Source organism: Mustela nivalis (genome assembly GCF_964662115.1).
Source record: "Mustela nivalis genome assembly, chromosome: 8".
Taxonomy (NCBI): Eukaryota; Metazoa; Chordata; class Mammalia; order Carnivora; family Mustelidae; genus Mustela; species Mustela nivalis.
Genome location: NC_139027.1, coordinates 60,277,948 through 60,292,110, shown reverse-complemented (window position 1 = coordinate 60,292,110; position 14,163 = coordinate 60,277,948). Strand labels below are relative to the sequence as shown.

The 14,163-nt window shown below is 38.5% G+C and overlaps 1 protein-coding gene across 8 annotated transcripts in view; it reads right to left on the bottom strand.

Annotated features, from left to right (window-relative positions):
• Positions 1-14,163, bottom strand: part of USP34 (ubiquitin specific peptidase 34) — a 256,932-nt gene that overhangs the window by 205,536 nt on the left and 37,233 nt on the right. For 6 of the 8 annotated variants that reach the window (XM_082746605.1, XM_082746609.1, XM_082746612.1 and 3 more), the window contains exon 2: positions 6,126-6,213. The exons of the other annotated variants lie outside the window; for them this stretch is intronic. In XM_082746605.1, coding sequence (XP_082602731.1) covers positions 6,126-6,213 — 88 coding nt within the window. The remainder of the gene's footprint in view (positions 1-6,125; positions 6,214-14,163) is intronic. 8 annotated transcript variants of the gene reach the window in all.

Here is a 14,163-nt window from a genome sequence, read left to right as displayed (position 1 = left end):
AGAAGACAAGCAGGTAACCAACAGACACATGAGAAAATGCTCAACATCACTCACTATCAACAGAAGGCAAGTCAAAACCACAATGAGATATCACTTCACATCTGTCAGAATGGCCAAAATCAAAAAAGTCAAGAAACAACTGTTGGCGAGGATGTAGAGAAAAAGAAACCCTCTTGCTCTGTTGGTGGGAACAGAAACTGGTGCAGCCAATGTGGAAAACATTACAAAAGTTCCTGCACAAATTAAAAACAGAACTACCCTGGGGCACCTGGGTAGCTCTGTGGGTTAAAGCCTCTGCCTTCCACTCAGGTCATGATCCCAGGGTCCTGGGATTCAGTCCTGAATCAGGCTCTCTGCTCAGCAGGGAGCCTGCTTCCCTCTCTCTCTGCCTGCCTCTCTGCCTACTTGTGATCTGTCTCTGTCAAATAAATAAATAAAATCTTTTTTTAAAAATAAATAAAAATTAAAAATAAAAATACAGTAATCACATTACAGGGTATCTACCCTAAAAATACAAAAGTACTAATCTGAAAGGATATATGTACTCCTATTTTTTCTGCAGCATTATTTACAACAGCCAAGCTATGGAAGCAGCTCGAGTGTATTGATACTTGAACGGATGAAGATGATGTACCACATATATACACACAACAGGATATTACTCAACTATAAGAAAAAGAATCAGGATGGAGCCAGAGGGTACTATGCTAAGGGAAATAGATCTGTCAGAAAAAGACAAATACGATGTGATTTCATTCATTTATGGAATTTAAGAAACAAAGTAGATGAACATACAGGAAGAGAAGGAAAAATAAAGATGAAAATAGGGGAGGCAAACCATAAGAAATGCTGAATCCTAGGAAACATAGTGAGGATTGCTGGAGGGGAGGCAGGTCAGGGTAAGGGGTAATTCAGGGATGGGCATTAAGGAGGACACCAGATATAAGGAGCACTGGGTGTTATATACAACCAAAGAATCACTAAACTTTACCCTGGTAACTAATAATGCAGTGTTATGTTAACTGAATTTAAATAAAGAATTAAAAAAAAAAAAATGAAGTCTTGCCATTTGCAAAGACATGGATGGATCCAGAGAGCATAATGCTAAGTGAAATAAGTCAGTAAGAGAAAGACTAATACCATATGATCGTACTCAAATGTGGAAGAAACACAATGAACGAACAAAGAGAAAAACAAAAAAGGAAACCAAAAAACAGATTCTTAACTATAAAGAACTGATGGTTATCATAGAGGATGTGGGTGGAGAGATGGATGAAACAGGTGAAGGGGATGAAGACTGTACTCGTCTTGGGGCGCCTGGATGGCTCAGTGGGTTAAGGCCTCTGCGTTTGGCTCAGGTCATCATCCCAGGGTCATGGGATCAGGCTCAGCAGGGAGCTGAGGGAGTCTGCTTCTCTCCCCCACTGCCTGCCTCTCTGCCTACTTGTGATCTCTCTCTGTCAAATAAATAAGTAAAATCTTAAAAAAAAAAAAAAAAAAGTGTACTCATCTTAATGAGCATTAGTATACAGCAATATTGAGTCACTACTTTGTAGACCTGAAACTAACACTGTACATTAACCATACTGGAATGAAATAAAATTTGAAAAAAATAACATAGTGCTCGCTTCGGCAGCACATATACTAAAATTGAAAAAAATAAAATAAAATTTCTAAATGCCTAGCATAAAATACATAGCACCAATCTATAAAAAAATTTTAACTGAACATTCATGAAGAATCTACATGTCTAAATTTTTTTTTAACTTTGATTCTGTAATTCCATCAAACAACACATATTCCAATGGATCTAACTTCTTCATGGCCTGGTACTATGTAACATTTCAAAGAACTGTTAATCCATGGTATCTAACCTTAGCAAAAGTTTTTATTTATGAACTAATTCATGAAAAGCACTACTTTGAATAGTGCTCAAAGCAATACCTCACTGAATTTATGAATATCCCCAAATTTCTTAATGACAGAATAAAAGCCAGAGCCTTAAAGAGTATAAAACATAATCTACTCAAAAGCAACAGCAACTAAAACTGTTCATAAAAATAAAGTTTACTGAGGCACTTGGCTGTCTCAGTCAACAAAGTATGTTACTCTTTTAACCTTAGGATCATGAGTTCAAGCCCCACATCTGATGTAGAGTTAACTTAAAAAAATATAAGTTTGGGGCGCCCGGGTGGCTCAGTCATTAAGTGTCTGCCTACAGCTCAGGCAGGTATCTAAAAGAATTCTCTTTTAGAAGACAAATTATGAAATAAAACTAAAATGCAGAATGGCAGAAGACAACCAAAGACCTTAAAATACCTAAGAAAAGAGGAATTTACAAGACAGAAACCTAAGCCTGTTTTGTGGTAAAATTAACAAGTCCCAAACAAACAAACAAAGTTATTCAAATGCTTTTATCATCCATATTACTTTCAGACCTTTATACGCTCTTTTATTAATTTGCATTCTTCAATTTATTCTCTTAATCTTCTCTCCCCACTTTGAATTAGTTTTCCTCCCATTCCAGTCTCAATTGCAATTTCAATAACTTTTTTTTAATGATAACCTTTTAAACAAACATATAATAATGTTCTTGATCTTACAGACAACAAAGGAACAGCAGCTGTATGACTATTATACAGCAATTAAAAATAAGATTTGATGACATAAAGAAATTTTTCATACACAGTCAAGTATAAATAATCAGATTATAAAACACAGATGTAGGAAACTCACATTTTTACAAAATTTTAAACTATGATTCACAACCTTATGCCAAGGCTATACAAAAAAAAAAATCGTCAGTTGTTACTCTGGGTAGTAGCATGCCTTTTTTTTTTTTTCAAGATTTTATTTATTTGACAGAGAGAGAGAGAGATCACAAGTAGGCAGAGATGGGGGGAGCAGAGAGCCCGCTGCAGGGCTCGGTCCCATGACCCTGGGATCATGGCCTGAGCCAAAGGCAGAGGCTTTAACCCACTGAGCCATCCAGGCTTTTTTTTTTTTTTTTTAAACTTTGATTCTCGGGGTGCCTGGGTGGCCCAGCTGTTAGGCAGCTGCCTTTGGCTCAGGTCATGATCCCAGAGTCTTGGATCCTGGGATCAAGCCTGGGGCTCTCTCACTCTGCTTGTGTTCCCTCTCTTGCTGTCTTCTGTCATATAAATAAAAAAAAATGTTTTTTAAATAAATAAACTTTGATTCTTTTTCTCAAAGAATTTTTACAGTGAGTACATACTTAAATAGGAGGAAAATAATACAAAGCATTAATACAATTGTTTATAAAAATTATCAATACACTATTTTAAGTAAATATGCTCTTTTACGTATCTTTTAATCAATATATTAGAATAAGGATTCTTAACTACTAATAAGCTAATGAAAACTATTAACATTTTTCTCCCAGAAAACCTTTAAGAACATTTTGTATGAAATGTCATGGGTTCATCAGTATGCTAAGATAGATTTATGGACCTCCATAGTCATGGGCCCTAAGTTAGCAATCTCTTTTGAAGATTAACCATGCCTTATTAGTTGCTGGTTATCACCTACAAAAACTACCATCTTAATTTAGGCAACAGTATTTTCTGATGCCCAAGAAAGAAACTGAGGGAGGTCGGAGACATGAGAGGAGGAGAATAAACAATATATATATTGTTTATTATATATAAATATATAAATATATATATATATATTTTTTTTTTTTAAGATTTTTGTTTATTTGACAGGGAGAGAGAAAGAGCGTGCACACACAATCAGGGGGAGTGGCAGGCAAAGGGAGAGGGACAAGCAGGGTCCCCGAGGAGCAGGGAGCCTGATGCAGGGCTCGATCCCCAGGATGCTGGGATTATGACCCCCAGCTAAAGGCAGATGCTTAACCAACTGAGCGACCCAGGCACCCCTAGACAAAAATTTTTTTTAATCACAAAACACTGGATATTTTATTGTCACTTATCTCGTCTTCAGTATGAACAATGAAGAGTGTAACATTCTACTTTTGGGTGCTTTTTTACTACCAGCTAAAAGTTGCTCATACTTATTGACATGTGAATAAAATGATAAAGGTTACAAATTATGTTTTAGTCCAGCTTTTCACACTTTAGCTTACATAACCTTCAACATGTATACAATTTTCCAAAATAAATTTTAACAATTTTAATTAAAACAGGTGTTTATTAAAGTCTTATGTCAGGTACTGTGCTAAGTAAGCACTTGGTCTCTTCACAATCCTTTAAAATAGTAGTAACGTTGTTATTATTTTCATTTCACAAATGAAATAAGAACTTAGAAGCTAACTACTCTGTCATAATTATCTAACAGGTGATGAAGCAGGACTCAAAGCCACATCACTCTGGCTCAACAGCCATACTGAACCACTATACTCTACAGCAACAACAGATAAAATTAAGAGGATCTACTATCTGGGGCGCAAACATTCTTTGACATTCTGATGAAACCTACAAATTAGGCCTAAAATGGTACTTATCAATATTTACTTTGTAATTTCACTCCTATTCAAGTTAAAAATTCCTGATACAAGGATTAAGAGTATGTATCAATGATAAAAAGTGGACTAGGAATGGGAACATGGAACCCCTACCCAGCACCAACCAATAACTAACTAGGGGGTGAGACATTAAAAAAACTGCATCATTTCCCTGGATTTCATTTTATTTAGTGGCATAACATGTTGCTACCTAGCTACAGTTACAGTAAATAAATCAAAAATTATGACTCAAATGCAACATTTCGCAGCAAATCCTTTGGATACTGATGCTAACTTTATTTTAATTTTTTTTTTTTAAGATTTTATTTGTGAGAGCCACCCAGCAAGTGAGTATAGGCAGAGGGAGAAGCAGGCTCTCCCCAAGCAGGGAGCCCAAAGTGGGACGCGATCCCAGGGTCCTGGGATTGCGACCTGAGCGAAGGCAGAGGCTCAAGTGACTGAGCCACCCAGGCACCCCTGATGCTAATTTTAAATCATTAACATTAGTATTATGAAATATACAATCACCTACTCTACCTATAATGAAAGGAACAGAGGAACCGCTCTCATTTCTAAACTTAGCTAAAAGTAATTCAGCTGGCTGAGACTCAGAAAAGAGATGCCGATAATGACAGCATGTAAAAAATCTACAAAAATCTTTTGTAGAACAAATATGTGTATCATCTTTATCAACAAAGGAGGAGAAAACATAAGGAAAAGGGATATTACTGTAGAACAAATGAGATTTGAAGATAAACTCTATGATCAGCTAGTCTGTGGGCCTCAGGACATTTATTTATTTTAGCTGCACTTAACATGTTCACTAATCATTGCACACAAAGCTTCAAACATTCTTTACCCATAAAAATTTTAGAAGACTAATAAACGAGATAGGCACACAAGCAAAAGAGAATATTTAGCTAGGCCCAGCTAAAATCATGTTAAGGGAACAGGAACTTGCAAATTCTGATTATATTAATTACCGTGTTTCCTCAAGTTTTATTCTTTATATTCTCAACATATGCATTTTTCTTTTAAGATTTTATTTATTTGACAGAGAGAGACACAGCAAGAGAGGGACCCACAAGCAGTGGGAGTGGGAGAGGGAGAAGCAGGCCTCCAGCTGAGCAAGGAGCAGGATGCAGGCTTGATCCAAGGACCCTGAGATTATGACCTGAGCCCAAGGCAGACACTTAACAGAGATGCCCAGGCACCCCACAATATATGCATTTCTTAAAAACTGGTCTAATATACCTGTATATAATGCAAATAGAATAACAAATGGCTTCCAGAAGGGTCAAAGTGTCCATTACCACAAAACTAATTTTTTTTATGGATTAAGTTTGTTAAACATCTCTAGTTATGCCATTAAAAATTCCTCAATCTCTCAAAATAATTTTTAGAATGTCATTCACTCCCCTATTTCTAAATAATAAGTTAAAGAAACTTTTATTGTCTTAAAAAACAAAACCATGAGTGGCCTCATGATTAAGAAAGAAAGGTTTAATAAATACTGATGAACTGTCATTTATTGACTACAGGTATACAACCCAACATTCTAAAAGGGAAATTTCATGACAAACCATGTCAATTTAAAGTACAACTCAAAAAGTTAGTCTTTAAAGTACTTAAAGATGCATACCTCTGTGTCCAGGAATTGATATAAGCAAATATTTTGAGAGTATGTTCCTTTCTGAGCTGCAGTCCATCACCACCTTCTATATCTGATACTGAAATAAAGTAGAAAAAACACTTTTTAATATTAGGAATAAGTAATACTAAACCAATATTAAAGCCAATACTTTAAAAAAAAAGAAGTCTAGACTAAATGCAAATATTTCAGATTTTTTTAACAGATGTACTGGGGGAGCAAGAGAGAAGACACTTTCCTCGTCGTTATTCTCTCTACTTCAAATCCCCCCTTCTGTTCTAAGCTTTGTGATGCTGGGACTGGAACTCTGCAAACTACATTTTTCATTTCCATCTGGCTTCTTAAGATGCTCCTCCACTGTCTACACAGCACTAGATGACTAGAAGGCAGGAGGAGACCAAAGATGTGTTCACTCTCTGTATATGAAAACATCACTCAGCAACTGCAGATTCCAAGTGGCAGCATCCAAAAACCAATCTCATGGTACTCCTCTCAGAGGTACCAGCAGTAGCCAGACAGCATTCCTTCCTTTAAGTCCTAGCTTCTTCACAGGGCCCACCTCCAAGTGATTGAAAGTGATTCTTAGATACTGACAACCCTTTTTCCTTTATTTCCCTAGCCTTTGGGAAGACTGGCTATTCCTCAGTTATCATAGCTGTCATCATCATCTCCTCTGGGTGTTGTCCAGGTTCCACTTGTTTTTTACCTCCAACATTTGTGTAAATACTCCTATTACTAAATTCCTTTTCAACGCCCTGACTGGAGCTTGACTGACATACTGGCATTTCATATAGAGTATATACTAGGAAAGGAATCTAAAGTTAAATTCAGAAAGGAAAAAAGTTTTCAGAAACTACAGGTGGTCCAAATAAGTCTTCTAATGTAAAATGTTTAACTGTACAAGATCTGGTCAGCAAATTTTTCATTAATGGAACAGAAAGTAAATACTTTGGGCTTAGAAGGCCATAGAGTCTCTTTCCACACCTGGATAGCTGTGCCATGGTATCTTGAAAGGAACCACACACGTGTAAACAAACGACCATAGCCATGTTAAAAACAAGCAGCTGAATGATCTGGTACACTGGGCCATAGTTTGCCAACTCCATTCTATTTTTTTTAGACTTTTTCTTAAAAGATTTTATCTATGTTAGAGAGTGAGAACATGCACATACATATGAAAAGGGGAGAACAGGAAGAGGGACGGAGAAGCAGACTCTGCACTGAGCACAGAGCCGGACAGGGCTCCATCTCATGACCCTGAGATCATAACCCAAGCCGAAATCAAGAGTCTGAGGCTCAATCTGCTCAGTAGGTGAAGCATGTGACTCTTGATCTTGCGTTGTGAGTTGGAGCCCCATACTGAGTATACAAATTACTTAAAAATAAAAATCTTGAGGGGTGCCTGGGTGGCTCAGTGGGTTAAGCCACTACCTTCGGCTCAGGTCATGATCTCAGGGTCCTGGGATCGAGCCCCGCATCGGGCTCTCTGCTCAGCAGGGAGCCTGCTTCCCTCTCTCTCTGCCTGCCTCTCCATCTACTTGTGATTTCTCTGTGTCAAATAAATAAATAAAATCTTTAAAAAAATAAATAAAAAATAAAAATCTTGAAAAAGTTAAAAATAGAGCTACCCTTTAATCTAGCAATTGCACTACTAAGTATTTACCTAAAGGATACAAACATAGTGATCAGAAGGGACACCTGCACCCCAATGTTTATAGCAGCAATGTCCACCATAGCTAAACTATGGAAAGAACCCAAGATGTCAATCAACAGGTGAATGGATAAAGAAGATGTTGTATATACGTGTATGGATACACACACATACACAAATGAAATATTCCTCAGTCATAAAAAAAAAAAACCTTACCATTTGTAAGGAACTAGAGGGTATTATGCTAAGCAAAATAAGTCAATCAGAGAAAGACAATTATATGATTTTGCTTAGATGTGGAATCTAAGGGGGAAAAAAAAACACACACAGATGATCATAGGGGAAGGGAGGGAAAAATAAAGTAAGACAAAACCAGAGAGGGGGACAAACCATAAGAGAACCTTAACTACAGGACACAAACTAAGGACTGTTACAGAGGAGGGGAGTGGGGGAGATGAGGTAACTGGGTGATGGACATTAAGGGGGGCACTTGAGATGAGGTAACTGGGTGATGGACATTAAGGGGGGCACTTAATGTAATGAGCGCTGGGTATTATACACAACTGATAAATCACTAAACTTTACCTGTGAAACCAATAATACACTATGTTAATTAACTGAATTTAGGAGCACCTGGGTGGCTCAGTCATTAAGCATCTGCCTTCGGCTCAGGTCATGATCCCAGAGTCCTACAACTGAGCCCCATATGGGGCTCCCTGCTCAACAGGAAGCCTGCTTCTCCCTCTCCCACTCCCCCTGCTTGCGTTCCCTCTCTCCCTATCTCTGTCAAATAAATAAATAAATAAAAATCTTTTTTAAAAAATTAACTGAATTTAAATAAAAATAAGTAAGTAAAATAAAAAATCCTGAGTGCCCAGGTGGCTCAGTTAAGCAACTCACTCTTGATTTCTGCTCGGGTCATTTTATCAGGGTCATCAGATCAAGGCCCAAGTCAGGCTCCACGTTTAGCAGGGAATCTGCTTGAGACTCACTCTCCCTCCACCTTGGCCCCTCCCCTGACACACGTGCCCTCTCTGGAGCACATTCTCCCTAAAATAAAATTAAGAAGTTAAAAATAAAAAATATTTTAAAAACTAAAATTAAAAATTTAAACAAAAAAAGGAATAAGGTCCATTATCCAGAGCTTTTTTTCCTTAGTTTTATTTGATGTTTTAAGTCATCTCTACACTCAATGTGGAGCTATACCAACTGAGCCAGCCAGGCACCCCAGAACTTCCTTCTTTCTTTCTTTGTTTTTTAAAGATTTTATTTATTTATTTGACAGAGAGATCACAAGGAGGCAGAGAGGCAGGCAGAGAGAGAGGGAGGAAGCAGGCTCCCTGCTGAGCAGAGAGCCCGATGCGGGGCTCAATCCCAGGATCCTGAGACCATGACCTGAGCTGAAGGCAGAGGCGTTAACCCACTGAGCCACCCAGGCACGCCCCCCCAGAACTTATTTCTTATAAGCATTCATACTATACCTATTTCAGGATTGGCAACTAAAGTTTAAGTATTAACCATATGTATCCCTTATTCCTTGGCAGTTTGCAAAAAGTAGAAGTCAAAATTTTAACTGGAAGAAAGGGACTCTTTTTAATTAGAAAGACTAGTTTTAGAGAAGGAGGAGGAGTAGAACCCAAACTGAAATGAATGAAAAGTACTGCCTACTAGAAACTAAAGGGGTAATTAACTTAATAAACTGAAACTGAGAATGCCTGGCTCAGCTGGTAGAAATCATGACCCTGATGTCAAGGATGTGAGTTCAAGCCCTATGTTGTGTGTAGAGATTATTTAGAAATAAAATCTTTTTTTTATTTTTTTATTTTTTATTTTTTTTTTTTTTTAAAGATTTTGTTTATTTATTTGACACACAGAGAGATCACAAGCAAGCAGAGAAACAGGCAGAGAGAGAGAGGGAAGCAGGCTCCCAGCTGAGCAGAGCCCGATGCGGGGCTCGATCCCAGGACCCTGAGATCATGACCTGAGCCGAAGGCAGAGGCTTTAACCCACTGAGCCACCCAGGTGCCCCTAGAAATAAAATCTTTTAAAAAATAAATAAAGGGGGGGGCACTTGGGTAGCTCAGTCATTAAGTGTCTGTCTTTGGCTCAGGCCATGATCCCAGGGTCCTGGGATCAAGCCCTGCATTGGGCTTCCCCTCAGCAGAGAGCCTGTCTCTCTCTGCCTGCCATTCTGCCTACTTGTGTCCTCTCTCTCTCTCTGTCAAATAAATAATAAATAAATATCATCTTTTTAAAAAATAAATTAAAAATATTATTTACTGGGGCACCTGGGTGGCTCAGTGGGTTAAACCTCTGCCTTTGGCTCAGGTCAAGATCTCAGAGTCCTGGGATCAAGCCCTGCACTGGCTTCTCTGCTTAGCAGGGAGGCTGCTTCCTCCTCTCTCTCTCTCTGCCTGCCTCTCTGCCTACTTGTGATCTCTCTGTGTGTCAAATAAATAAATAAAACCCTTTTAAAAAAACTATTTACTATTATTTGATATATAGTTATTATATATAATACATAAATATAATATAACAATATTATTTAATATAATATTATACATAATATTGTTAATAAAGAAATTTAAAAATAAATAAATAAGTGGGGGACCTGGACAGCTCAGTCAGTTAAGCATCTGACTTCTGCTCAGGTCATGATCTTAAGGTCCTGGGATCGAGCCCCATGTCAGGGCTTAATCCTTAGTGGGGAGTCTACTTGAAGATTCTCTCTCTCCCTCTGACCCTTCACCTGCTCATGCTCTCTAATAAATAAAATCTTTAAAAAATATTTTTAAACCTGAATCTGTGTATCAAAATGTCTAATATTCAAATTCCAAAATATCAGTGAAAAAGTTGCAAAAGGATACAGTTTGATACCACTTGTTAATGTTTAACATACACACAAACTGTATTATTATGGACTCATGTACCATCATAGTATAAATACATATACTGTAATGATTCACATCTACATCAAGAGAATGGTTACATCTGGGAAAAAGACAGGCAAGAGGAAGTACATTTATAAAAGAAGTACATGCCAAACAAAAGGTTAACAAGGTAACAGCACCTGAGACCCTGCAAGCCAAACACACCATCAGTTAGAAGATCCTGACAATAAATCCATGACAGAGTAAGATATACTGGGGGGAAGAGTTAAGGAAACCACTGAAAACAAACTCTTGGTTGTAGATTTCTGCACCAAGTCCTCCAACCCATGAACTGTAACAAAGGTATAGCAGGAAAACAAGGGAAGGGGTGGGGGCTCTCAGAAAGGATTCTCACCCTCTTGCCAGAAACCTGGTGTTTAATTTTGCTCTTTTGTAGAAAGATTCTAAAAGAAAAATGAAGAAGATGCACTTAAGCCATTAAAAAAAAAAAAAATAAGAACCTAAAAGGAACAATAATGCAATGCAACCCTGAAGGGTGAACTACCTAGACAGGGAAGAAGAAACCATAGTACACAATGCCCAGTTCTCCTTCCCCAGCCTGAAAACACAGGTATCTGAGTGGTTGCAACAATCCTATCTCCCAAACACAAAACATAAATGAACACATTCTGGAAAAAGCCTATGTGTAATCAGACACCTATCCCCACCTAAGGCCTACCTAGCAGCCTAACAGCTCATCAACACAAGCTTTCCAATTTATTTCATTGTACCTACCTCATAAACAGTAATGGGATGGAAGATTATTTTATTAGGGTCAAACTAGAGCTCTCCAGAGAGCTAACATCATACTCAATGATTAAAGACTGCAATCTGCTCCACTAAAATGAGAAGCAAGACAAAGTAGACAATTTTCCCAACTTCTGTTCAACTGCAGTACTGGAAATTCTAGCCAGAGCAAAAAGAACCAAAAAGGAATTGGAAAGGAAGAAGGAAAATTACCACTTCACAGATTACATAATCTTACATGTAGGAAACTCTAAAGGGTCCACCAAAAAAACTGCTAGAATAAATGAATTCCATAAAGTAGCAGGACACAAAACACACAAAATCATAAACACTGTGGTGCCTGGGTGGCTTAGTAGTTAAGCATCTGCCTTCAGCTCAGGTCATGATCCCAGGGTCCTGAGATCAAGCCCTGTATCAGGTTCCCTGCTTAGCAAGAAGCCTACTTCTCCCTCTTCCCACTCCCCCTATTTGCGATCCCTCTCCTTTGCTGTGTCTCTCTCTGTCAAATAAATAAAATCTAAAAAATAAAAGAATAAAAAATAAATGAATGGGTAGTAAACTGGCTTTTTTTACAACTAAAAATATTTTTATTAATTTTTTTAAGATTTTATTTATTTATTTGACAGAGAGAGATCACAAGTAGGCAGAGAGGCAGGCAGAGAAAGAGAGAGGAGGAAGCAGGCTCCCCGCTGAGCAGAGAGCCCAATGCGGGGCTCGATCCCAGGACCCTGAGACCATGACCCGAGCCGAAGGCAGCGGCCCAACCCACTGAGCCACCCAGGCGCCCCAAAAGATTTTTATTAATTAAACAAACAAAAAAGAGAGGAAAACTCAGACTACAGTTTAAAAGAAGCCACTAGTCTCTACAAATAATGGTAAAGTCCATGGTACCATAAAAGCAGGCAGGCAGGCAGGCATCATCCAGAAATCTCCCCACCATTCCCTAGAGAGGAGGAACTGTATTCCAACCCTAAACGGTCAACCACTGGGGCAGAAAAGAGAGCAAGCAAGGTGGGGGAACTGCCCACACAGACCTACAGAACACCAAATATAGCCCAATAGGAGAGACCAAAGTAGAAATGGAAACATCAATGCTGGTCAATATCCAAAGGTGCAGAAAGTAACTCAAAGTACCCACCTGACACAATGTAGAGGGTAGAAGACTAGGTACTGGATGAAAAGAAAATGGTTCTCACCACTTAGGTTAAAAAAAGAAATGCTTGGGATGCCTGGGTTCCTCAGTCATTTAAATATCTGCCTTTGGCTCCAAGACATGATCATGATCCCAGAGTCCTGGCATCAAGTCCCTCACTGGGCTCCTTGCTAAGTGAGAACCCTGCCTCTCCCTCTGCTTGCTGCTTCCCCCTGTACATTCTCTCCCTCTCTCTGACAAAAAAAAAAAACCTTAGAAAAGAAATGCTCATTAAAAACTTCAAGATCAGAAATCAATATAGTATGGGGTCGCCAGGGTGGCTCAGTTAGTTAACCATCTGACTGGTGATCTCAGCTCAGGTCTTGATCTCAGGGCCATGAATTTAAGTCCCTCATTGTGCTCTACCCTGGATGTGGAACCTACTTAAAAAAAAAAAAAAAAAAGAGGAGGGAGAGGAGGAGGAGAAATGGATAGCATGACAAGCACAATTCCAAAAGGACGCATTAGAGGATGGAAGGTATAATGCAGAAGTCTAGTGAGAAACCACTGGTAGCTATGACTAAGATCTTACATAGGCAAAGGAACTGACCTTCTCAAATACAATCTCACAACTCACCTAAGGAAAAAAATTCACGACCACTGACCAGACCAAAGGTGCTGAAGAAAACCTCATGTATTTCTAAACCTCATGTATCTCAGATCCAGAGAATTCCAGTTCCTGGGCTCTTAGAAGCCTGTAAGAAAGGTATTCTCAGCAAGTCTCAAAAGAACAGGACTTTAAGAAGCTAAGCCCTATCCAGAATCCTCACCAGCACCCAGGTTAGCCACGGAGGCCAACTCAGGTGGGTGAAATGTCTAAAGTAAGTACAAACAACTATAGGAGGATTGGTACACTTATGAATTTGAACTATCGTCAAACAACTTTTAAGTATTCACGTCTTTTATTCTTAGGCATTATACTTCTGTATATATTTGAAATTGGCCATATTAAATAAAGCTCCAAAGAAAAAAAGATGTTAGCTGGTGTAGTAATAATCAAGTGTGAGAGGCAGGCTTCTAATCAGAAGAACAGTATAAAACCTGCAAAATGTTAAAATGATGGCAAATCTAGAATTTTTTTTTTAAGATTTTATTTATTTATTTGGCAGAGAGAGATCACAAGTAGACAGAGAGGCAGGTAGAGGGAGAGAGAGGAGGAAGCAGGCTCCCTGCTGAGCAGAGAGCCTGATGCAGGGCTCGATCCCAGAACCCTGGGATCATGACCTGAGCCGAAGGCAGAGGCTTTAACCAACTGAGCCACCCAGGCGCCCCAAATCTAGAATTTTATACCCAGGTAAGCCTACCTCAAGACGAATGGTGAAATAAAACTTTGGACAAATATGTATGCTTACCACTGGCAGGCCATGCCTGAATGTAAGAGTAAGACAGAATGTAAATGTAATGCAAGACAGAAAATAAAAGGTACCTCAAAAGAAAAGAAAAAGGAGTAACAGGAACAAAAAGGAAAAAATGGTACTGAAGGAAAATTAACATGGATAAATATATAAA